Source organism: Mycteria americana, chromosome 13 (assembly GCF_035582795.1).
Source record: "Mycteria americana isolate JAX WOST 10 ecotype Jacksonville Zoo and Gardens chromosome 13, USCA_MyAme_1.0, whole genome shotgun sequence".
In the NCBI taxonomy this organism is placed as follows: domain Eukaryota; kingdom Metazoa; phylum Chordata; class Aves; order Ciconiiformes; family Ciconiidae; genus Mycteria; species Mycteria americana.
Window position 1 is genome coordinate 3,620,800 of NC_134377.1, and position 23,576 is coordinate 3,644,375.

The window sequence follows — 23,576 nt, forward strand, 5'->3', positions numbered from 1 at the left end:
GACCAGGGAGGCTCCGGGAGGTCCCGGGGTGCCTGCGTGGGCAGCACCGTGGTGCTCCCTGGATCCCCACTCTCCCCGCACCCCGGCTTTTCTGCACTGAGCACCCCAAGCCGGGGGGGGGTGAAGGGGGATGAGCACTGGGGGGGTGAGGTCCCCCCTGTCCCCACTGCCCTGCTGGTGTGTGTGTCCCCCCCCAGTGCCAGGCATAGCGGGGGGCACTGGGGGGCCGGAGGGACGGCGAATTCCGGGGGAGGTGCGGGGGTGGGCTGGCCAGATTCTCCTGCAGTGACTCACGGTAGGCGCTGCCAGGGCGGGCGGCACCCTGCGGGTGCTGGGCCCTTGGGGGGGTCACTGCTGGAGGGGTGTCACCGTGTGGGTGCTGGGTCCTGGGGGGGTCACTGCCAGGGGTGTCACCGTGTGGGTGCTGGGTCCTGGGGGGGTCACTGCCAAGGGGGTGTCACCGTGTGGGTGCTGGGTCCTTGGGGGGGGATGTCACTGCTGGAGGGGTGTCACCGTGTGGGTGCTGGGCCCTTGGGGTGCCACTGACGGGGGATGTCACTGTGCAGGTGCTGGGTCCTTGGGGGGGGTCACTGCCAAGGGGGTGTCACGGTGTGGGTGCTGGGTCCCAAGGGGGGTCACTGCCAAGGGGGTGTCACTGTGCAGGTGCTGGGTCCTTGGGGGGGGTCACTGCCAAGGGGGTGTCACGGTGTGGGTGCTAGGTCCCTGGGGGGTGTCACTGTGCAGGTGCTGGGTCCCCGGGGTTGCTGCTGGTGGGGTGGGTGTCACTGTGTGGGTGCTGGGTCCTTGTGGGGGGTCACTGCCAGGGGGGTGTCACTGTGTGGGTGCTGGGTGCCTGGAGGGGGTCACTGCCAGGGGGCTGTCACCATGTGGGTGCTGGGTCCTTGGGGGGGGGTGTCACTGCTGGGGGGATGTCACCGTGTGGGTGCTGGGTCCTGGGGGGGTCACTGCCAGGGGGGTGTCATCGTGCGGGTGCTGGGTCCCCGGGGGGGGGTCACTGCCAGAGGTGTCACGGTGTGGGTGCTGGGTCCCTGGGGGGTTCACTGCCAGGGGGGTGTTCACTGTGTGGGTGCTGGGTCCCAGGGGGTGTCACTGCCAGGGGGTGTCACGGTGTGGGTGCTGGGTCCCTGGGGGGTGTCACTGTGCAGGTGCTGGGTCCCCGGGGTTGCTGCTGGTGGGGTGGGTGTCACTGTGTGGGTGCTGGGTGCCTGGAGGGGGTCACTGCCAGGGGGCTGTCACTGTGTGGGTGCTGGGTCCTTGGGGGGGGTGTCACTGCTGGGGGGGGGTGTCACTGTGTGGGTGCTGTGTCCTGGGTGGGTCACTGCCAGGGGTGTCACCGTGGGGGTGCTGGGTCCCGGGGGGGGGGTCACTGCCAGGGGTGTCACGGTGTGGGTGCTGGGTCCCGGGGGGGGGGTCACTGCCAGGGGTGTCACGGTGTGGGTGCTGGGTCCTGGGGGGGGGTCACTGCTGGAGGGGTGTCACCGTGTGGGTGCTGGGTCCTAAGGGGGGTCACTGCCAAGGGGGTGTCACTGTGCAGGTGCTGGGTCCTTGGGGGGGGTCACTGCCAAGGGGGTGTCACGGTGTGGGTGCTGGGTCCTTGGGGGGGGTCACTGCCAAGGGGGTGTCACGGTGTGGGTGCTGGGTCCCTGGGGGGTGTCACTGCTGGGGGGGGTGTCACGGTGTGGGTGCTGGGTCCTGGGTGGGTCACTGCCAGGGGTGTCACTGTGTGGGTGCTGGGTCCCAGGGGGGGTCACTGCCAGGGGGTGTCACTGTGCAGGTGCTGGGTCCTTGGGGGGGGTCACTGCCAGGGGTGTCACCGTGTGGGTGCCGGGTCCCCGGGGGGGGGTGTCACTGCCAGGGGTGTCACGGTGTGGGTGCTGGGTCCCGGGGGGGGGTGTCACTGCCAGGGGTGTCACGGTGTGGGTGCTGGGTCCCGGGGGGGGTGTCACTGCCAGGGGTGTCACGGTGTGGGTGCTGGGTCCCGGGGGGGGGTGTCACTGCCAGGGGTGTCACGGTGTGGGTGCTGGGTCCCGGGGGGGGGTCACTGCCAGGGGTGTCACGGTGTGGGTGCCGGGTCCCTGGAGTGCCCCTTGGAGCCTGACAACCTCCTGCGCCCCAGCCCGGAGGCCAGGCCTCCCTGCCGCCAGCCCCACAGCACCGGGGGGGCCACGGGCGACCAAGGCGTCCCCACAGGGCCGGCCCCGGCAGCGCTCGGTGCTTTGTTTGCCGTCCGACCCGTTCCCGGCCGCCTTGTGCCCGCGTCCCTCCCGCTGCCGCCCCGGGGCTCGGGGCGCGGCAGGGCCCCGCGGCAGGGGAGTCCCCGCGGTCCGGCGGGGAAGCCGAGCCCGTGCCGCCGCTTCTCCTGCTCCCCCCGCCCCGCTCCCGCCGTCCCCATCCCCGGGAAGCCCCCGGCAAGGGGACGGCGGCGGCGGCGGCGGCGGCGGTCCCCCCCCCCCCGCCCTCCGGGCACCTCCCCCCCCCAGCACCCCGATGCCCCGCGGCTGCCGCTGCCCAGGCCCCGGCCCCCGCCGGGCCGCGGCGGGGCGGTGCCGCCGGAGGAGGCGGAGGAGGAGGGGAGGCGGCGGGCTCCGCTCCCCGCACCGCGCCGCCGCCGCCGCCGCCGCCGCCGCCGCTACCGCCACCGCCGCCCTGGGCCTGGGCCTGGGCCTGGGCCCGCGGAGGCCGCGCCCGGCCCGGCGGGGCCTTGCCGTGGCCGGGCGGAGGCGGCGGGGCCGGGCCGGGCGGGCCGCGGAGCCGCCATGAAGCCGAGCGGAGGTGAGGCGGGGCGGCGAGCGGCGGCCGGGCTCCGCGGTGCCCGGGGCCGCCTCGCTGAGGGCCGGGGAAGCGGGTACCCCCCCCCCGCCCCCGCGCCCCGGGACCGGCTGTCCCCGGGGGGAGGGCGGGAGGAGCGGGGCGAGGCCCGGGCCGGGGGTAACGTGGCCGTCCCGCCGCCCAGAGGAGCCGGTCCTGCTGGCCGAGCTGAAGCCGGGCCGTCCCCAGCGCTACGACTGGAAATCCAGCTGCGAGACCTGGAGCGTGGCCTTCTCCCCCGACGGGGCCTGGTTCGCCTGGTCGCAGGGACACTGCGTGGTCAAGCTGCTCCCCTGGCCCCTGGAGGAGGCCGAGCTGTGAGTGCGGGGGGCGGCGGGACGGCGAGGGGGTGCACGGAGCCGGGGCGGGGGGCCCTGGGGGGCCAGGCTGCCCGGGGGTAAGCGCCCGTGCCTCCTCTCTGCCGGCAGCTGCAAAACCTCGGAGCGCAAGAGCCGCGGCAGCAAAGCGGAGGCGAGGAGCCGAGGGGCGGCCAAGGAGAAGACGCTGGAGTGCGGCCAGATCGTGTGGGGCCTGGCCTTCAGCGGCTGGCCGGCGGCAGAGGTGGGGGAGACGGACCCCACCTGCGCCATGGGTCTTCCCTGCCTGATCCTGGCCACCGGCCTCAACGACGGGCAGATCAAGGTCTGGGAGGTGCAGACAGGTGAGCGGCCCTCGCCGACAGCGGGAGCAGTCGTGGCTTCGGGCTGGCGTCTCCCCCCTTGCTCTCCCTTGGAAGGAGATCCCGTCTCCATCCCTCCCCAAATACTTCCCCGGGGTGAGCGGGGGGCCCCTGCCCTGTCCCGAGCGGGGCTGCCTGCCCGTGAGGGGCACTGCCTCGTTCCCCGTGGAGGGACGGCGCCGAGCACGGCTCCTCTCCGCAGGACACCTCCTCTTCAGCCTCTTGGGGCACCAGGACGTCGTCAGAGACCTGAGCTTCGCTCCCAATGGAAGCCTCATCCTTGTGTCGGCCTCACGGGACAAGACCTTGCGCGTCTGGGACCTGAGCAGAGATGGTAGGAGCCTGCAGGGCTGTCCCTGGTGCTAGGTCACCCCCGGCTGAGCTGGGCTCTGCTGCGGGAAAGGGGGGAGGAACCCACCTGGGTAGGGGAGACGGTGGGAGAGGATCTCTGGGGACAGTGTTCAAGGCGGGAGGGGACAGTCCTGCGACACGGAGCAGAGCCATCCTCTTCCAGGTGGGGCCTGGGCGGTGCAGGAGGGGGTTACAAGTAGACAGAGCTTGGGATCTGCCCAGGGGAACCCCCAGCCCCGCGTGCATTCCCTCTCGGGAAAGGGAGGGGAGGGCAGGGGCAGGGCCCAGCGCTGCCTCTCGTGCCCCCCTCTCGTTGAGTCGCGTGTCTGCCGTCCCCAGGGCGGCAGGTCCAGGTGCTGTCGGGCCACGTGCAGTGGGTCTACTGCTGCTCCATCTCCCCAGACTGCAGCATGCTCTGCTCCGCTGCCGGAGAGAAGTCGGTGAGTCCTGCAGGATGCGAGCCGTCCCGTGTCCTCCTGAACCCAGCGCTCCCCTCGGCCCTCCGTGTCCCCCCCCGCCACGCGAGAAGCCCCGCTCTGAGAAGGGGCCAGGCCAGAGCCACCCTCGCTCCTCGCCCGTTCTGGTTCTGCGTGGAGGAGCTGGGACCAGAGCCCGTGTGCCTTAAACCCCAAGGGGGAGATGCTTCTCCTCCGTTCCCGCCCCAGGGATGCTCCCAGCCTCAGCCCCCACCCGTGTCCCGCAGGCACTGCTGTGGAGCATGCGGTCCTATACCCTCATCCGGAGGCTGGAGGGGCACCAGAGCAGCGTGGTGTCGTGCGACTTCTCGCCGGACTCGGCGCTCCTCGTCACTGCCTCCTACGACACCTGCGTCATCATGTGGGACCCCTACACCGGGGAGCAGCTGAGGACGCTGCGGTATGGAGCTGGGGGGCCGGTAAGGGACCGTGGAAGGGGGACAGAGCAATGCCGTGGGGGTTTGTTGGGGCTGAGCGTGGCCTTCCCTTCTAGTTGGGCACAGCCGGCACCTCTCCCCTGTCTCCAGCGGCTGAAGGGGGGCTCTGACTTGCCAGGTTTGGCCTGGAGCACTGGGGCCGGTTGGGACCGCGGGAGCCCCCGTGGAACGGGGCTCACGGCAGCCTGGGGCTGACGCCGGGCTTGTTCTCCTCACCCGCAGCCACGTCCCCTTGCACTCGGTGGTGGACTACAGCAGCGAAGTCCACACCAGCTCCCTGCGCTCCGTCTGCTTCTCTCCTGAGGGCCTCTACCTGGCCACGGTGGCGGACGACAGGTGAGTGAACCCCCTCGGGGACCTCCAGCGGGAAGAGGGTCCCAGGAGAACGCCACCAAAACAAACCAGGAGCTCAGGACGTGCCGCGGGGAGCGGACCTCGCGTGCCAGGCCCCCACCAATGCCCGGCATAAGGGGAAAGGGCAGGCTTGCCTGGGACACCGCGGCTTGGCTGTGGCAAGGGGTAGCAAGGTCAGGGCCCTGTCGCCCCGCTGAGCGACGAGCCGCGGCCCGCGTCCTCCTGCGTGCCGTGCCGCCCTCGCCGTGCCCCTCGGCACAGTCACTAGCTCTGTCTGCATCCGGCTCGGCTCTACAGGGGACAGTGCCTCCCGCCTTGCTGCCGTGTTGTGACACTCCTGGGATGCTCTAAGCCCATGGGAAGAAAATCCTACTCCAGAGTTTGCATGCATTCAGGTGAACCCAGAGGCTTTATTTTAGCTGCAGGCACTGCGTGGATGTGGGCCTGGCATTGTGTCCCCTCCCTTTCTCCTTAGGCTCCTGAGGATCTGGGCGTTGGAGCTGCGGACTCCAGTTGCGTTTGCTCCCATGACCAACGGCCTGTGCTGCATGTACTTTCCACACGGCGGTTTCATTGCCACAGGGTGCGTATGCGGGAGAAGAGAGCGGAGAAACACGGGGCTGCTCCCTCCTCCTGCAGCTCTGGGTCTGCTCTGCAAATTCCGGGCTTCCCTGGGGGTGCAGACTGGTGTCCTGGGCCGGGGAACGCGTGGTTGCTGCAAGCTCGGGATATTTGGGGGTAATTTGAGTTTTCTCGTGTCGCTCTGCCCTGTGCTCATGGCTTCTTTGGGTCCCGTTGCAGGACCAGAGATGGCCACGTCCAGTTCTGGACCGCTCCAAGGGTCCTCTCGTCGCTAAAGCACTTGTGTCGCAAAGCTCTGCGCACCTTCCTGACGACGTACCAGGTCCTTGCGCTCCCCATTCCCAGGAAGCTGAAGGAATTCCTCACTTACCGGACCTTTTAAGGCAGTGGGGAAAGTGGAGGCACGGAGGCGAGAGCCCTCTGCCCGGCGGCGGGGCTCGGCCCGGGTCAGAAGAGGCACTGCAGCAACGACGTCTTGCTGATTCATGAGCCGTGGGACAGGAGGATTGCTACTCCCCTTGTTTTGGGGCTGTGTCTGTGAATGTGGAGGGATTTTTTGATATAATAATGCTAGAACCCCGCAAAAAACGCATGCAGAGGGCAAGGGGCACAGCTGCGGTGGCCCCGCAGGGGACACAGGTCCCCCCGTCCCCCTGCTATCTGCAAGTTTTGGGTCAGGTGCTTTTGTTTCCAAGTGCAATGTTGTGGGTTGAAGGTTAGCAGCCGCAGTCTGAGCAGAGCTTTTGTCGTTCGTACGAATACGGGGCCACAACTGTCCCCAACGAAACCGACCCTCACCGGGACCGGCTGGTACTGTAGCTTAGTTCCCGGAGGAGCGCGCGCTCCGCCGCTCTCCTGCTCCGGGCGTGAGCTGGACAAACGACAGAGGTGACAGAATAAAAAATGATTCCTCACGTCTTTCCCCGTGGCTCCTAGAGGTGACCTGGGGGTACCTGGCAGGGCAGGCTCCAGCGGACTGGGGCCCAGGACCTGCAGCCCTCCTGCTGCGGCTGTCGCGGCGGCAGCGAGTGCTCGCTCGGCTCTGAAGCGCGGCAGACCAGCAAGCGTTCAGCGTGGGTGCTGGGGGGGACCAGTCCGCCGTGAAGGTGGGACACGGGGCTTCACGCGGCCCCCAGCTCCCCTTCCTCTGCTGCTTTCTCTCCCCGCTGGAGCTCAGCACTCCAGCAGCCCGGCGTCCAGACATGCTGTGCACGAAAGCAGTCTTGTGTGCTTGTCTCCCTCCAGCTTAGCTGGTGTCGGGAGCGACAGCACGTGCTTTGAGCCCCCTGCGTGCTGGAGGGCTCGGCCCGTGCACGCGCCCGAGGCTGTGACCCCAGCTGAAGGAGGAGACGGGGAATGTCTCCTCGAAACTGCTCCGAGCAGCTGAACCCAGGAAGCCGGTGTTTCCCTAACACCCGTACAGGTGTTCCCTCTTGGAACACCGTGTTTCCTCTTGGAACGGGGACGTCGCTGCAAGAAACCGCGCCGGCCTCGTGCGGCTCGCTGTGCACGGCTGCCCCGCTCGGCTGCACGAGCGAGGGGACGGCCCAAGCCACGGCTGTACTGCTCAGCGCGTAAGCGCCCGGCGCAGCTCTGCCCTGCAAGGAAAGGAGGTTTTCCAGGCGGGTGACGGCAGCTGGACCGCGCGGGTGCGACGCCTTTGCCACGGGATGGGCAGGGGGTGAGGCTCGGCCACCTCCCTTGGGTCCTTGCTGCGCAGGAGGGAAAAGAAAAGACAAGTGCAACCTGTTGGGCTTTAGAGGCATCTGTATTTCCCGGTGAAGCTTAGAAACAACGCTGCCTGCCTCTCACGGCCCGGCTGCAGGCTCGAGGTTTGCAACAGGGAAAGGGAAAGCTGCAGGGAGCAGCACGGGGCTGATGATCCCGTCCAGCTTCTGCGAGATCCGGCTTTGCAAGCGAGGATCCACCCAGCAGGACTCAGGCTTCGGCCACGATCAGGTCCCTGGTGACTTGGAAAGCCGCGATGAGGGAGCTCAGCTGAATCTTCTCGCTGGTCCCAGCAGCCAGCCGGTACCTGGAGCAGGGGGCAGGGGCAGGTTCGGGTGTTTACACCACCGCCCGCGTCCTGACAAAGGGACAGCCTTCGCCGGGACGGAGCAAGCCAAGCGCAGCGCTGGCGGGTTTATGCGGCGGGGACGGATGCGCAGGGGCTGCGGGCGTCTGCTGGCGGCGCCCGCCGGCTGCCAGGACTCGGCACAGCGCGGTAGCGGTGACCCCCGCGGGGTGGGCGCGCTGGCAGCCCCCCAGCCGCGGTGTTTCGGGGCAGGGAGCGGGGCTGAGCGGAGACTTACTCGATGTCTGCCATTTTGATCAGCAGCTGAATGCGGACCGAGGGTGGGAAATCAACTGCGGAGACAAGGAGACGGCGTGCGTCAGCGCGGGCTGGGGGGCACGGCTGGCCCCCCCAGGGTCAGCCAGGAGCGGGCCCCGCAAGCCCCTACCTCTGTGCACAAACAGGTGGATCTCGGTGAGGATGTCCTGCAGGGCCAAGCCCTTCAGCGTCTTCAGCTCTGTGATTTCTGAGATGAGAGCGAGTGAAGGGCTTTCTTCCAGGCCTTTCCCTGCGAGACCCCACTCCTCATCCCTGCGACAAGCCCGAGGACCCTCCCCGGCGAGCAGCACCCACCCCGGCCGGAGCAGGAGGTCACAGGACGGGAAGCCCTGGCAAAGAGGAGGATTTATAGCAGCGGGGATTAAACCCCAGGGCCGGCGGAGGAGGAGAAAGGATACTGCGATAGGCGGTGGAAAAGTCCTGGTTCAGCATCCAGTCGAGGATGTTGGCAATGTCAGACTTGAGGGGGTGTCCCGTGCAGGTGTAGACGTTCTCCTCCGTCACCTTCCCGAAGGCCATGGTGGTGCTCTGAGGAAGAGGAGGGTGGAGGAGGGATGAAGAGCTCAGCCCTTCCTCCACCAGCCCCTCCAGGGCAGCTGCCTGCCTGGGGCCGACGGCTGCCGGCTTACACGAGGGGAGCGCAGCCGCGGCCACGGTCCGTACCTGCAAGATATTGAGGGCTCTGCGCATGTCACCGCTCGAGAGGGTCACCAGAGCCTTCATCCCGTCCTCACTCACGTCCACCCTGGAAAACAAGACCTGGGGCTGCAGAGGGAGCCAGCGCTGCTGGGGGGAAATACAACCGTGGAAAACCAAGCCCGCTGCTCCTCCCCGCGTAGGGGAACGGGGAAAAAGGGGGCGCGGAGGATGCTGCGGAGCCCCCCGCGTCCCGCACCGCCCCGGCTCACCCCTCCTCCTGTATGACGTGCCGCAGCCGGGGCACCATCAGCTCCGGGGTGAGGGGGCCGAAGCGGAAGCGCGTGCAGCGGGACTGCAAGGCGGGGATGATCTTGGAGAGGTAGTTGCAGATGAGGCAAAAGCGGGTGTTTTCTGTGAACTTCTCGATCACTGCAAAGAGGAGGGAGGAGAGGCTGGTCCTCGTCTGCCGCCTCGTACAGGCTCCCGCCCCGCGCCGGGCTGGGAAAGGCTGAAGGGGTGCGAGTGGCGCGGGGTCCCCAGCACCCTTCACCTCGCCTGAGGGCGTTCTGAGCATCCTGGGTCATGGCGTCGGCTTCATCCAGGATGACGAGCTTGAAGCCTTTCCTTAAAAAGGGAGAAAAAAGGGGGTGGCTTTGGTCCTGGCTGCTGGCTTGGGGCTGGAGAAGGGGGAGCAGGGGATGCTTATTCCCAGGCTGATGCCCACGAATGCTCCCAGGGAGCGTTCCCTTCCCCTCCGGACCAGCATCGTTATCACTCATCCTTACCACCCTCATCCTCCCCGCTTGCAGGGCACCCCTGACTGCTTCCCATCCGCTCCGGCATGCTTCCCGCCCCAGGAGCCCCCCCCCAAACCCACCTCCCAAGCCGAGCGCCGGGGCAGGCCGTGTCGGAGGGGGGATGCCAAAGGGACTGGGAGCTTTGGGAAGCGCAGACCCGCCGCTTACTTAAAGATGGTCCTGGTGCTGGCGAAGCTCAGGATGGGCCCTCGGACGATGTCGATGCCCCGGTCATCGGAGGCGTTGAGCTGGAGGGAGGTGGCGTGGATCCACATCCCTGCCCGAGGACGCACCCAGGGGGGGTGGTGGGGGGGACACCCCACCACCGCCCCCCCATCCCATCCCCGCTTACCTCCAGCACCATGGAGCCAAACTCCCGCTCCCGGTAGAGCTGCTTGGCGCAGGCGAGGATGGTCGAGGTCTTACCGGTACCGGGAGGACCGTAGAGGAGAAGATGCGGGAGCCGATCCTCGCTGATGAACCGCTGCACTGGAGCCGGGATAACGGCGGTGGGGGATGCCCGGTACCCCCCCCGGTGATGTTGGGGGGGGGGTGGGTACATACCGGGGGTGTACGGGCTTACTTACCGGTGCTGAGGATATCCCGGTGAGACACCAGCTCCGACAGCGCCTGCGGCCGGTACTTCTCCACCCTGCACCGGAGAGAGGGCACCGGGAGGTGGGGGGGGGGGGGGGGGGGTTAGGGCGGGGATCGCTCACCGCTTCCCCCCCCCCGCTGATCCGCTTCGGTTCCGGTCGTACCACGGCAGGTTCCCGCCACCCGCCCGCGCCATCCTCCGCTGCTACCGGAGCCTCGCGAGAGCGCCGGGACGGGGCGGAGCGGGCGGGGCGGCCGTACGGCCGCCCCGCCCGCTCCGCCCCGTCCCGGCGCAGGGGCCGAGGAAAGCGCGGCGGTGCTGGGAAGGGCCGGAGCGGAGCTTGGGGGGGGGGGGTTGGCTCCAGCGAGGTCGTGGACGTGGGGTTGGGGGGCAGCGAGGTGCTGGGGAGTTGCTGAAGGGAAGTAGTGGGCATGGTTTTGGGGAGAGCGGGGCAGCAGGAATTGCTAAAGCGAGGTTGTGGGGTGCTTTTGGGGGGAGCGTGGTACCGGGAATTGCTAAAGTGAGGTTGTGGGGTGCTTTTGGGGAGAGCAGGGCACCAGGAATTGCGAAAGTGGGGTTGTGGGGTGCTTTTGGGGGGAACGAGGTGCTGGGAGTTGCTAAAGTGAGGTTGTGGGGGTGGTTTTGGGGTGAGTGTGGTGCTGGCAGTCAGCGAAGCAAGGTGGTGCTTGGGCTCTTGGGGAAAGCACAATCCTGGGAAGTGCTAAAGCAGGGTCGTGGATGTGGTTTTGGGGGGAGCAGGGCACCAGGAATTGCTAAAGCGAGGTTGTGGGGTGCTTTTGGGGGGAGCGAGGTGCTGGGAGTTGCTAAAGTGAGGTTGTGGGGTGCTTTTGGGGGGAGCAGGGCACCAGGAGTTGCTAAAGCAAGGTTGTGGGGTGCTTTTGGGGCGAGCGTGGTGCTGAGAGTTGCTAAAGTGAGGTTGTGGGGGTGGTTTTGGGGTGAGCGCGGTGCTGGCACTCAGCAAAGCAAGGAGGTGGCTGGGCTTTTGGGGAAAGCACAATCCTGGGAAGTGCTAAAGCAGGGTCGTGGATGTGGTTTTGGGGGGAGCAGGGCACCAGGAATTGCTAAAGCGAGGTTGTGGGGTGCTTTTGGGGGGAGCGTGGTACCGGGAATTGCTAAAGTAAGTGAGGTTGTGGGGTGCTTTTGGGGAGAGCAGGGCACCAGGAATTGCGAAAGTGGGGTTGTGGGGTGCTTTTGGGGGGAGCGAGGTGCTGGGAGTTGCTAAAGTGAGGTTCTGGGGGTGGTTTTGGGGTGAGCGCGGTGCTGGCACTCAGCAAAGCAAGGCGGTGGCTGGGCTTTTGGGGGGAGCGGGGCAGCAGGAATTGCTGAAGGGAAGTAGTGGGGTGCTTTTGGGGGGAGCGAGGTGCTGGGAGTTGCTAAAGTGAGGTTGTGGGGGTGGTTTTGGGGTGAGCGCGGTGCTGGCACTCAGCAAAGTAAGGTGGTGGCTGGGCTTTTGGGGAGAGCACGGCACTGGGAAGTGCTAAAGCAGGGTCGTGGATGTGGTTTTGGGGGGAGCAGGGCACCAGGAATTGCTAAAGCGAGGTTGTGGGGTGCTTTTGGGGGGAGCGTGGTACTGGGAATTGCTAAAGTGAGGTTGTGGGGTGCTTTTGGGGGGAGCAGGGCACCAGGAGTTGCTAAAGCAAGGTTGTGGGGTGCTTTTGGGGCGAGCGTGGTGCTGGGAGTTGCTAAAGTGAGGTTGTGGGGGTGGTTTTGGGGTGAGCGCGGTGCTGGCACTCAGCAAAGCAAGGAGGTGGCTGGGCTTTTGGGGAGAGCACAGCACTGGGAAGTGCTAAAGCAGGGTCGTGGATGTGGTTTTAGGGGGAGCAGGGCACCAGGAATTGCTAAAGCGAGGTTGTGGGGTGCTTTTGGGGGGAGCGAGGTGCTGGGAATTGCTAAAGTGAGGTTGTGGGGGTGGTTTTGGGGTGAGCGCGGTGCTGGCACTCAGCAAAGCAAGGCGGTGGCTGGGCTTTTGGGGAGAGCACGGCACTGGGAAGTGCTAAAGTGATGTTGTGGGGTGCTTTTGGGGGGAGCAGGGCTCCAGGAATTGCTAAAGCGAGGTTGTGGGGTGCTTTTGGGGGGAGCAGGGCACCAGGAATTGCTAAAGTGATGTTGTGGGGTGCTTTTGGGGGGAGCAGGGCACCAGGAATTGCTAAAGCGAGGTTGTGGGGTGCTTTTGGGGAGAGCGCGGTGCTGGCACTCAGCAAAGCGAGGAGGCTCTTGTGCTTTTGGAGAGGGCACGGGACCGGGGTCTGGTGAAGGGAGGCTGTTGGCGTGCTCTCGGGGAGCGGGTGGTGCTGGCGCTCGCCCGGGTAAGCTCATGCCCGTGCCCGGGGGGCCAGCACAGCACCGGGAGTTGCTCAGGGAAGGTTACAGGCCTGCTTTTGGGGAGAGCGCGGTGACCCTGCTCTTGGAACCCCCCTGGGGCGAGGGGCACCCGAAGGCTGGGGCCGAGGGCGGCAGCTCCGGGAGCTGCCTGGGAGCTGGAGGAGCGGGGACCTGCTGCGGGTCACCCAGCGCCACGGGACCAGCCAGCTCGGGAGGTGGCTGCAAGGAGGAGAACGCCTTTATCCCCGTCCCTGCCGCTTCCCGGTGCGTGACAGCAGCCCGAAGATTTGCAGGTCTCTTTTTTTTTTTTTTTTTTTTTTTTTTCTGGTTGACTAACTTGAAAAATCAGTCCCGTCTTCCGTTCCTCGTGCGCTTGGCTGAGTAACGGGGGTCTCTGCCCGGGGCTGGGTGGCTCCCGGCTACTGCTGGAGGTGCTGGATGCGGCCTCTTCTCACCAGAGTCACCTCCAAAGGAAGAGAAGTCCGTGCTATTTCAGGCTGGGCTTTGGGAAATGGCTGGAGCCTCCTTAGAGAAGGGGCTTAAAGGGAAAAACAACGTCAGCTGGCTGGCGGGGATGCTCAGGCGCTGCTTCGGTTTAAGTGACACGGATGGAGAGAGAAAAGCAGGGCCGCAGTGAGAGACTCTGGCTCGGAAAGCGCAGGCGGAGAGATGACGGAAAGCGATCCGTTGGGAAGTGGAGGGGATGGGGAATATATCGGAAGGGCGAAAAAATCATGGGGAAATCCTGTCGCTGGCAAGGGAAGGGAAAACGTCGAGAGCTCCAGGTCGAATCCTACAGAAACCCAAAAAGCTGCCGGAGGGCAGCTGCGTTCCTATTTTTTTTCCTGTTTTCCCCCCCCCCCCCTATTTTTCTCCCCCCCCCAGCCCCATAAGGAAAAGCAGGAGCTCAAAGCCGAGCCTAGCAGGCCTCCGCCGCTCCCTGGGCGCGTGGCGGCCGTGACAGATGGCCCTTCCGTGGCAGGCGAGGAGCGGCGAGGTCCTTGCCCAGCACCTGGGAACGGGCTGGGAGGTGCGGCCGCGGCCCTGACAGGCTCGGGCTTCTCCCCTGCGTAGGGGTCCGGAGCTGCTGTTCTCTCCTCGCCTCTGCCTTCGCCTGGGGCAGGCTCTTGCCCTTCAGAATCGATTTTTCCAAGCGTTCCTTCCCTCCCTCCCCGCCCCATCATTAATAAATCTTGAGCTCCAGACCCGGCAAAACCTTTGGAGGGGGCAGGCAAAGTCTTCTGCTTGCGGCCGGTGCGTGCGCTCAGATCCACGGTGATATTCCTCACGGGTGATTTCACCTCTTTCTTGACCAGATTGCTCTGAAGATTTTTTTTTTTTTTTAATTGGTTGTTGTTTAATATTGTTAAAATTGATGGGTGCATCCCCCCCCGCAATGATTCTGCATCGTTAGGACCGGCTGAATTATTTAACCCTTATCTGAGCTGCCTGTCTTGGCTCATGTACCTGTTATACCTCTCGGGTAGGGGACCGGCAGGTCGCATCAGACTTGGAAAACAGCGCTAGGGATTTATAGCACTATGGATGGGTTCGTTAACGGCCCTGGGGCATCAGGCGCGTCCCTTCAGGAGAGGAGGAGGGAATTCCAGGCAGCTGGGGGCTCTGTGTGGTGGCAGAGATGCTCTTTCGCAGGGAAGAGAAACGGGGGCTCCCCGAGAGGCGAGGTCCAAAGGACGGGCCCATCCATCGCGGAGGCGGAGATGCCGTGTTATGTTAATAATGTTCGGCGTGTATAATACGGCGTTACTAATAAAGAAATAAAACCGCTAATATCAGAAAGGCCCCTTGCACGCGGAGCGGCACCCAGCCTTTAAGACGAACGGAGACAACCCTGGGTTTAAGGGGTCAGCGACGAGCCGGGGCAACAATTTAGCACTCGTGGCCGATGGTCAACGGCACGTAAAAGCCTCGCGGGGCGGTTTTATAGGGAATTGGGTGGGAAAAGCCTTGTGCGATGCCGCGGGGACTCTCACGCCGGCGAAGGGTTGGTTTCGCAAGGGGGGGTTTGGCTGGGCGGTGAGCCGGCCGTGCCGAGGGGATGCCCTCTCCCCTCCCAGCTGGGTGCTGCGCCCCGGCACGGCGTCCCCCGCGCTATAGGCGCCGCGTGGAAATGAACCCGGTTTCAAGAGAGTCTTGGTAGCTGCGGGCTCACGGGCATGCAAGAAAACCAAGAGGAGGGAATTAAGCCATTTCAAGATACATTTTTAGATGAACCGCTTGTGCCAAAACCAAGCTGCGTTTAAGAAATGAAGCAGTCAAAGTTGCTGCGTGACAACGCGCGCAGCTAGCCCGTGTACGCAATCCAGGCACCGATAACGAAGGAAATGAATAATTCAAGCCGTCCAAGGCTGTAGAATAGAAAAACACAGGTTTTCTTATCGATCTCGGGCCTGTTCCCGCCGTCCGTAACATGCATCCGCCTTCTGCACCGCGGCCCAGCCCAGCTCCGAGCACGTGAGCTGTCCCGCTGGCTGCCGCGGGGTTTTTTGGGGAGCGTGAGGTTTGGCGTACGCCCCAAATCCCTGCAGCTCTGCTGCTGCTGCTGGCTTGGGCTTGGGTGTTTTTTCCCAGTGGAGCCTCCCTGCTTACATTTTACTTTCTTTTATTTCGCTTTCTTTCTTTTATTTTTCTTTCTTTATTTTATGTTACTTTCTTTCTTTTATTTTTCTTTATTTTATTTCACTTTCTTTCTTTTATTTTTCTTTATTTTATTTTACTTTCTTTCTTTTATTTTTCTTTCTTTCTTTTATTTTACTTTTTCTTTTATTTTACTTTTTCTTTTATTTTACTTTTTCTTTTATTTTACTTTTTCTTTTATTTTACTTTTTCTTTCATTTTACTTTTTCTTTCATTTTTCTTTCTTTCATTTTTCTTTCTTTCATTTTTCTTTCTTTTACTTTCTTTCTTTCTTTTACTTTCTTTCTTTCTTTTACTTTCTTTCTTTTACTTTCTTTCTTTTACTTTCTTTCTTTCTTTTACTTTCTTTCTTTTATCTTTCTTTCTTCTATTTTTTTATTTTGAAGGGCAGATATGGGGAATGTGGGAATTTTTTTGCACTGGAAGCTGTCAGAGTCATGGGGAGGGGGAGCAGCAGCTTGGGCAAAGGATGCCAAGGGGGATCCGCTTGCTCCCCAGCACCCCGATTTTGAGCTGGGGCTCTCAGCATCCTCTCTCCTCCAGGTACCATCCCATCCTTCCCTCCCTTGTAATCGGATCTGGGAACAGCGGACCCAGAAATGGCTGGGCTGGTAGCCGGGATGTTTTAGGGAAAAAAAATAATCTGTTGTTGCAAATGGGAAGGCACTCTCTGTACTCAGCCCCTCTTATCTCCGGTTTGGTTATTGAAAGACTCGATTAACCACAGGAGCCATCAGGAGAGAAAATTTCCAGCGTGGTGGGTTTTTTTTTTCCCGTGCTCCAGTTAATGACAGGAGTCGCATCGCATTTCCACACGGGCAGCAGTTAAATGTCTGGCGATTACTGCCTTCCCGAGCGCCTGCCGCAGCCGTGAAGCGAATGCCGGCCGTTCCGGAGGGCTCTGCCTCCTTCTTCCCAGAGGAAAAGCCGGCAGGGCAGGAGGATGCTTCTCCCCTGGGACCCCCGCGGCTGCACCAGTGCCCACCGGTGCCCACCAGTGCAACCCAGCTGCTGCGGTGCTGCTTCCTCCCGTCCACCCCAGCTAAAACACCCAGTTCAAACATATAAATGTGTATATATATATATATATGCATGTGAAATTAAGACCAAAATTGAGAGCACAGCCCAGCTAAAATGGGATCCTCTGTATTATGAAACGACACCAGGTTTTTCCTTCCAGCTGTCCGCTCTGTGGCTGTCGTGGTTTCACCCAGCCGCAGCTAAGCCCCGCACAGCCGCCCACCCACTCCCTCCGGTGGGATGGGGGAGAGAATCAGAAGGGTAAAAGTAAGAAAACTCATGGGTTCAGATAAAGACAGTTTAATAGGGAAAGCAAAAGCCGTGCGTGCAAGCAAAGCAAACCAAGGAAATCATTCACTCCTTCCCAGGGGCAGGCAGGTGCTCAGCCATCTCCAGGAAAGCAGGGCTCCATCACGCGTAACGGGGACTTGGGAAGACAAACGCCATCAGTCCAAACGTCCCCCCCCTTCCTTCTTCTTCCCCAGCTTTATATGCTGAGCATGACACCATATGGTGTGGGATGTCCCTTTGGGCAGTTGGGGTCAGCTGTCCCAGCCGTGCCCCCTCCCAACTCCTTGTGCCCCCCCAGCCCCCTCGCTGGTGGGGTGGGGTGAGGAGCAGCAAAGGCCTTGGCTCTGTGTAAGCACTGCTCAGCAATAACGAAAACACCCCTGTGTTATCAACACTGTTTCCAGCACAAATCCAAAACACAGCCCCGTACCAGCTACTAGGAAGAAAATGAACTACCCCAGCCAAGAGCAGCACAGCCGCTCAGGTGGGTTTCACCGCCTGGTCCCGTTGTGGTTTCAAAGTGCCCGAGTGAGTCCCGGCCTGATCCACTGATCCACGCACGCTGAGCAGGAGGTCACAGCTCTTTGCAGTTCAGGCTGGCACACCCGTGCTAGTTCTGTTCTGTTCTGTTCTGTTCTTACTCTGTTCAGTTTGGGCATGGTAGGCTGGCATCCCCTTTTAATCTTTTCCCTTCCCTCTTCCCTTCCCTCTTCCCTTCCCTTCCCTTCCCTTCCCTTCCCTTCCCTTCCCTTCCCTTCCCTTCCCTTCCCTTCCCTTCCCTCTTCCCTCTTCCCTCTTCCCTCTTCCCTCCTCTCTTCCCTCCTCTCTTCCCTCCTCTCTTCCCTCCCCTCTTCCCTTCCCTCTTCCCTTCCCTCTTCCCTTCCCTCTTCCCTTCTTGCTTCCCTTCTCGCTTCCCTTTTCACATCCCTTTTCTCTTCCCTTCCCTCTTCCCTTTTATCTTCCCTCTCTCTTTTCTCTCTCTTCCCTTTTCTCTCTCTTCTCTTTCCTATTCTTTTTCTTCTTTTCAGTTCGGGTATGATAGTCTGGCATTCCCTTTTAAATTCTATTCTATATTCTATTTTATTCTTCTTTTCAGTTTGGGCATAATAGTCTGGCATTCCCATTATATTATATTATATTATATTATATTATATTATGTCATATCATATCTCTTCTCCTTCTCCTTCTCCTTCTCCTTCTCCTTCTCCTTCTCCTTCTCCTTCTCCTTCTCCTTCTCCTTCTCCTTCCTTCTCCTTCTCCCAGAACTGGCTTTTTGAACCCTTTTGCTGTATTTTCCTCCCCTTTATCACCCCTCCACAACCCCTTTGGAGGCTCCCGTGGCCGGCGGCAGCGGGTGCAGGCAGGGTCCTGCCCTCGGCCCCTGCCCCGCTCTCGGCCGGGGGAGCTGCCGGTGTTTCCCACCCTGGGGGAAGTCCCTCTGCGTCCCCGCACAGACAGGGTCGGGGACGCTCTGCGGAGCCAGGGTGGCTGCAGCTTTGGGTCACTTCCCGGCAGGACAGCACAAAACCGACCAAAAAGCTAAAATTCCAGTAATTTCTATGAAATCCCTCTAACCTGCTTCTTCCGACCCTCAAAGAGAGGTTTTGTAGGTAAGCAAATGGGTTGTTAGTGAGAGGGAGGAAAAGGGACATGTGTGGTCACGCCAGCACGGGGGCAAGCCTGGAAGTTAAAGCTTGGGATTAAAAAGGGCAAAAATCGGCAAATTTCAAACTTTTTTAGCCATATCCCAACTCGGAGTGAGATGACCACTGCGAGCACAGGTGGTTTAATCTGGTGCATAAAGCCATTGGGGGTTTGGCTTGTGTTCTCCGTGGAGTTGATACGGACCGGGATGGGTACGTCGGGATGGTACGTTGGGATGGGTATGTCGGGATGGGTACGTCAGGACGGTACGTCGGGATGGGTACGTCGGGATGGGTACGTCGGGATGGTACGTCGGGATGGGTACGTCAGGATGGGTACGTCGGGATGGGTACGTCGGGATGGGTACGTCAGGATGGGTATGTCGGGATGGTACGTCGGGATGGGTACGTCGGCTGGGAATGAAGTCAAATATCCAAAGCCGAGGAGGTCGCGGGTACGGGGAAGCTTTGCTTTGGGGGGGTGGGACAGGCGGAGTTTCTTGCAGCATCGTCCTGGCTCCGTCTCTCCTGGATAGGTGCTGAGCTTGTTGGCCAGGCTTGGCCGTTCCTGACTGGCTGTGGGGATCTTTTATATATATCTAAAATCATATATAAAATTAGAGATACAATTTTACTTATCTACACATTTTTATATATACACACACATATAATATGTATATAAAATGTTCTATATACGTATACCAAGCTCCTGTAAAGCTTCTCGAGCACAGCAGCCGGCAGAGGGAAAGGCTCTGCCGCTCCCTGGGGCTGGGCTGAACCCCAAAATATGCGAGCGTGCTAGAGAGGAGTGGGGTCCATCCCCTGCGTGTGGGGCTAGTGCTTCTATAGGGACTCCGGCCGCTGGGAAACGGAGACCCAGGGATGCGCGCGGGGCTGGGGTGGCTTTTTTGGCTCCTACCCAGCAACCTGGGTGTGAGTGTGGGGCCGTCACTGTGGCTTCTGGGCGGGGGGGAGCGGAGGGGTGTCTGGGTGCCCTCCTCCTCGCCTGCACCCCACTGCTGCTCCCCAAACTGCATACTGGGTATTTCAAATCCCTTTAGGGGAGCTGGGGGGAGAGGAGTGGGGAGAGAGGGGAGCGGGGGGAGAGGGGAGCTGGGGACAGGAGGGGCTGTGGCGCGCAGCAGCTTTATTTTTATTTGGTTTTGCTCCCTTTCAGGCCAAATCCCGTTGCTACAGCAGGGACCACAGGGTCCCTTGGCTTTCCCCGGATCCCGCTGCCGCTTTCCGTCCCGGCTGCCCCCTTCTGTGCCACCCTTGGGGTCCGTAGGGTGAGGCAGGATTTGGCCTGGCCCTGAGCAGCACCGGCATCCCCTCCGTGCCAGGAGGGGTCGGGGGGTGGGAGGGCAGCGGGGGGGAGCTCCTCACCCCTCCTCACCCCCAGCGATGTGAATCCTGCCCCATTCCTTCCACAGCGGGGGCTGCAGCCCAGTTCCCCCTCGCACCCCGATACGGCTTCCTTAGGCCTTTGGGGGGGCACAGGCCCTGTACCCCCAGCTGCACCTGCAGCTCCTGCCCTGCACTCCCCGCCAGCACAGCCTGGCCTGGCCGCCTCTGCAGCAGCGGGACCCCCCCGTGCAGGGGTGTCACTGTCCCCCCATTGCAGCTGCACCCCCATTGCAGCTGCACCCCCATTGCAGCCGGGACCCCCATTGCACCAGGCCCCCCACGTTACCCCAGGCCCCCCCACTGCTGCAGGGTCCCCCATTGCACCAGCCCCCCCATTGCAGCATCCGCACCCCCTCACCCGGCGCTCCCCCCCCCCATCGCACCATGCCCGGAGTGGGGGTGGGGGCCGGTACGCGGTGGGAGGGGTGGGGGGGTGGGGGTAGAAGGATGGAGGGATGGGGGTGAAGGGATGGGGGGTGGAGGGATGGAGGATGGGTGATTGGGGGTGGAGGGATGGGGGGTGTGAAGGGATGGGGGGTGTGAAGGGATGGAGGGTGAAGGGATGGAGGATGGGTGATGGGGGGTGGAGGGATGGGGGGTGTGAAGGGATGGGGGATGGAGGGATGGAGGATGGAGGGATGGGGAGGTGGAGGGATGGAGGACGGGTGATGGGGGGTGAAGGGGTGGAGGATGGGGGATGAGGGATGGGGGGTGAAGGGATGGGGGTGAAGGGATGGAGGATGGGGGATGGAGGGATGGGGGGGTGAAGGGATGGGGGGTGAAGGGATGGGGGGTGAAGGGATGGAGGATGGGGGATGAGGGATGGGGGGTGAAGGGATGGAGGATGAGGGATGGAGGATGGAGGGATGGGGGGGTGAAGGGATGGGGGGTGGAGGGATGGAGGATGGGGGATGAGGGATGGGGGGTGAAGGGATGGAGGATGAGGGATGGAGGATGGAGGGATGGGGGGGTGAAGGGATGGGGGGTGGAGGGATGGAGGATGGGGGATGAGGGATGGGGGGTGGAGGGATGGAGGATGAGGGATGGGGGGGTGAAGGGATGGGGGGTGGAGGGATGGAGGACGGGTGATGGGGGGTGAAGGGATGGGGGATGGAGGACGGGTGGTGGGGGGTGAAGGGGTGGAGGATGGGGGATGAGGGATGGGGGGTGAAGGGATGGAGGACGGGTGATGGGGGGTGAAGGGGTGGGGGGTGGAGGGATGGAGGACGGGTGATGGGGGGTGAAGGGATGGGGGATGGAGGACGGGTGATGGGGGGTGAAGGGGTGGAGGATGGGGGATGGAGGATGGGGGGGTGTTGCCGCGCGGAGCGGCGCGCAGCGAGCGCGGCCCCGCGGTGCCGGAGCGCGCCGCCCCCGCCCCCGCCCCGCCGCGCCCGGGGGGGGGAGGCGGCGCGGCGCGGACGGCTCGGTGGGCACCGCGGGGCCGCGATGCTGCGGGCCGCGGCGGAGCGGGGCTGAGCGGCGCGGGGGGGGGGGGGGCGGGCAGGGGGGGGGGGCCGCGGCGGGAGGGTGGAGGGGAGGGGGGGGGGGCGCGGCGAGCGATGGATGAGGACAACATGACGAGGAGCGAGGAGCAGCAGCTGAGTCTGCAGAAGGCGCTGCAGCAGTGCGAGCTGGTCCAGAACATGATCGACATCAGCATCTCCAACCTGGAGGGGCTCCGCACCAAGTGCGCCGCCTCCAACGACCTCACGCAGAAGGAGATCCGCACCCTGGAGGTAGGGGCCCGCCGACCCCCCCCCCCCCCCCCCCCCCCCCCATACCCGCCACCCCCCCCCCCCCCCCCCCCCCGGGCCGCGCCGGGCTCCCCCGCGGCGCTGCGGTGCGCCCGAGTGAGGCTGCGCGCTCTGCAGGTGGCCCCGAGGTGGGTCCGGCACCGCCAAACCCTCCTGCCCGCAGCTCCCGGAGGGGCCCGGGCCCGCTCCCGGCCCCCCGGCATCCCCCCGGCCCCTCGGCGTCCTCCCGGCCCGGCCGCAGCCCTCCCCGCCGGCTCCTCATCCCCCCCCCCCCCCCCCGGCCCGGCCGCAGCCCTTCGGTGGGCTCCTACCTGCCCAGCGGGCTGCATCCCCCGGCCCGCCCGCATCCCTCCCCCCCGGGCAGCATCCCCCCGGCCCGGCTGCGTCCCCCTGCCCCGTCCCCCTCCCTCCCGAGCGGGCTGCATCCCCCCGGCCGGGCTCCGGCCCCTCAGCGGGAGGCAGGCCAGCATCCTCGCCCCCGGTTCCTCCGCCGCCGTGATGCAGCGCCCGCCCGGACCCCCCGGCCTTCCCCGGCAGCGGGAGGGGGAGGCTCCGCCAGCCGCGGCCTCGATGCTGCCGGGGGTAAAGGCGGTGAGGCCGTGCCAAGGGGAGCACCGGCCGGCTTCGCTTATGGGTCAGAAATGGATAAAATACGTAGCAGGAAAAGCTGCCGAGCGGGGCCGCGTCTGTTGTGGCCCCGTGGGAAGAGGTTCCCCGTGGAGTGTGCCGGGACCGGGCTGGGGATGGATTTGGAGTTCAACAGGAGGTTGGCAGGCCGGGACGGGCAGGCTGGGATGCCCGGCGGTGAGCGGGGAGAAACGTGGCCGCGATGGTGCCGTGGCCGCGATGGTGCCGTGACCCCGGGGAGAGGCCGGCGGGGCCGTGGCGGCGTGGAGGTGGCCGACGTGGAGCTGGGACTGTGGGTGGGGGGTATTTCGGAGCCCGGCCTCACTCAGGCCTTTTGGCTGATGCTTTCTAACCTGGCCGCTCTCACCGAGAACCCAAACGCGGTGGCACAGCGGTTCCTGTGCCGGGCCACGCAGGGCCCTGCTGGGGTCCCGCAGCCCCTCTGTGGGGTGGCTTTCAGCTCTGGACCGCGACCAAAACTCCCCGTCCTGCTGCTTTTGCTCCCGAAGGTCCCGAGCGCTGCGGGAGCAAGCGGGGCGTTGCCGTGCCGCTGCTGTGCTGCTCGTGGGGGGGACCCCGGAGTTGGGGTGCAGCTCCCACCTCTACAAGCGCCGACTTGCGCCGCGCTCCCGCACCGATCCCGCACCGATCCTGCTGTCGCTTCTCCTTGATCCACGCCTTGTCCCATCCCACCTCTCCGCACGAGGGGCTGCGGGCTCAGCTCGGAGCTGTTGGTCCACGCGTGGCCCCGGAGCAACCTCAGAAGAGGGACAGGGAGGTGGGGAGGAAGCAGCAGCGGTTTTGGGGTGTGCGGGAGACTTTGTGGGTGGCGGGCAGGCTCAAAGACACCACCCCCCCCCCCCCGCGAAGAGCTGATGCCTGGAGGTGCAGGATTGCAGAAGTTTATCCCACGTGGAGCGACCTCCTCGTTAGGGTCAGCGCGGCTGACGAGGTCCTGCCTCCCTCCCGCAGACGGGAGCGAGGGGAGCGGAAGCGCACGGTGAAGCCGTCCTGGTGGGATGCTCCTTCCCTGCATCCTGCGACGTGGGCGAAGCAGCATCCTGGTGTCACTGGGGCAGCTCAGCCTGGTCCGGCCGGAGGGTTCGGAGGCGGCCGTGGGGATGCCAGCCCGCAAATCCCAGGCACTCACAGGGAAGCATCTCTCCAGCCCCTATGGATCGTGCTGCGCCCGCCGCGGGGAGCCCTGGCATTGCCTTCCCTAAAACACCCCCAAACCGGGGCACCTGCCGCGTATCTCAGCCATGGGCGTCCCTGCCCATGCTCACCCGTTGAATTTCAGCACAGAAACGGGGCGATTCCCAGGAGGGGAGTGACCACGGGTGAACCTGGGGCCAGATTCCCGGTGCCGGCACATTGGTATAGGTCTGGAGCTCCACGGGAGCCCATAGCTCCCGGCGGCGTTGTCCTGGGTTGCCGCCAGCGTAAGCAGGAGCCGAGCTTGGCCCTGAGTCCCTGCCGCCACTGCCGCGTCCCAAGGACGTGACGCAGACACAGAGGCCCCGCTCGGCACTTCTTCCCTTCCCATCTGGCGGCAGCAGAGCCGGGCCAGGCACCGGCAAGGCGAAGGGGATGGTGGCCGGGGACGGGCGGGCTGGGAGGGCATCTCACCTCGAGCATATCCTGGGGAGGCTTTGCACGGCCCTCGCGTCAGAGCCTCGAATAAAACAGGTGAATCCACGTTTTTTGGTTAATCCTCATATGCTAAACCCTGATT

General features: G+C 63.7%; 3 protein-coding genes across 4 annotated transcripts in view; 2 read left to right on the top strand and 1 right to left on the bottom strand.

Annotated features, from left to right (window-relative positions):
• Positions 1-2,641: 2,641 nt before the first annotated feature.
• Positions 2,642-6,385, top strand: WSB2 (WD repeat and SOCS box containing 2). Its single transcript, XM_075516274.1, has 9 exons — positions 2,642-2,793; positions 2,975-3,146; positions 3,258-3,490; positions 3,711-3,842; positions 4,199-4,299; positions 4,563-4,735; positions 4,995-5,108; positions 5,602-5,709; positions 5,928-6,385. Exons 1-9 carry the CDS (start codon positions 2,778-2,780, stop codon positions 6,088-6,090), a joined length of 1,212 nt encoding a protein of 403 aa, XP_075372389.1. The 5' UTR covers positions 2,642-2,777; the 3' UTR covers positions 6,091-6,385.
• Positions 6,386-7,463: 1,078 nt separating this feature from the next.
• RFC5 (replication factor C subunit 5) lies at positions 7,464-10,352 on the bottom strand. Of its 2 annotated transcripts, none has more exons than XM_075516365.1 (11): positions 10,259-10,352; positions 10,085-10,149; positions 9,850-9,986; positions 9,666-9,745; positions 9,251-9,324; positions 8,970-9,129; positions 8,725-8,806; positions 8,460-8,589; positions 8,171-8,248; positions 8,021-8,075; positions 7,464-7,743 (listed from the first exon to the last, which is right to left on the bottom strand). In XM_075516365.1, exons 1-11 carry the CDS (start codon positions 10,288-10,290, stop codon positions 7,647-7,649), a joined length of 990 nt encoding a protein of 329 aa, XP_075372480.1. In that variant the 5' UTR covers positions 10,291-10,352; the 3' UTR covers positions 7,464-7,646. The 2 variants fall into 2 exon arrangements, with proteins under 2 accessions (XP_075372480.1, XP_075372481.1); XM_075516366.1 differs by having other exon boundaries at positions 9,850-9,981; positions 10,259-10,309.
• Positions 10,353-21,019: 10,667 nt separating this feature from the next.
• KSR2 (kinase suppressor of ras 2) overlaps positions 21,020-23,576 on the top strand; it is an 83,815-nt gene continuing 81,258 nt past the window's right edge. The window contains exon 1 of the mRNA XM_075516116.1: positions 21,020-21,196. Within this exon, the coding sequence (XP_075372231.1) occupies positions 21,020-21,196 (177 nt within the window). The remainder of the gene's footprint in view (positions 21,197-23,576) is intronic.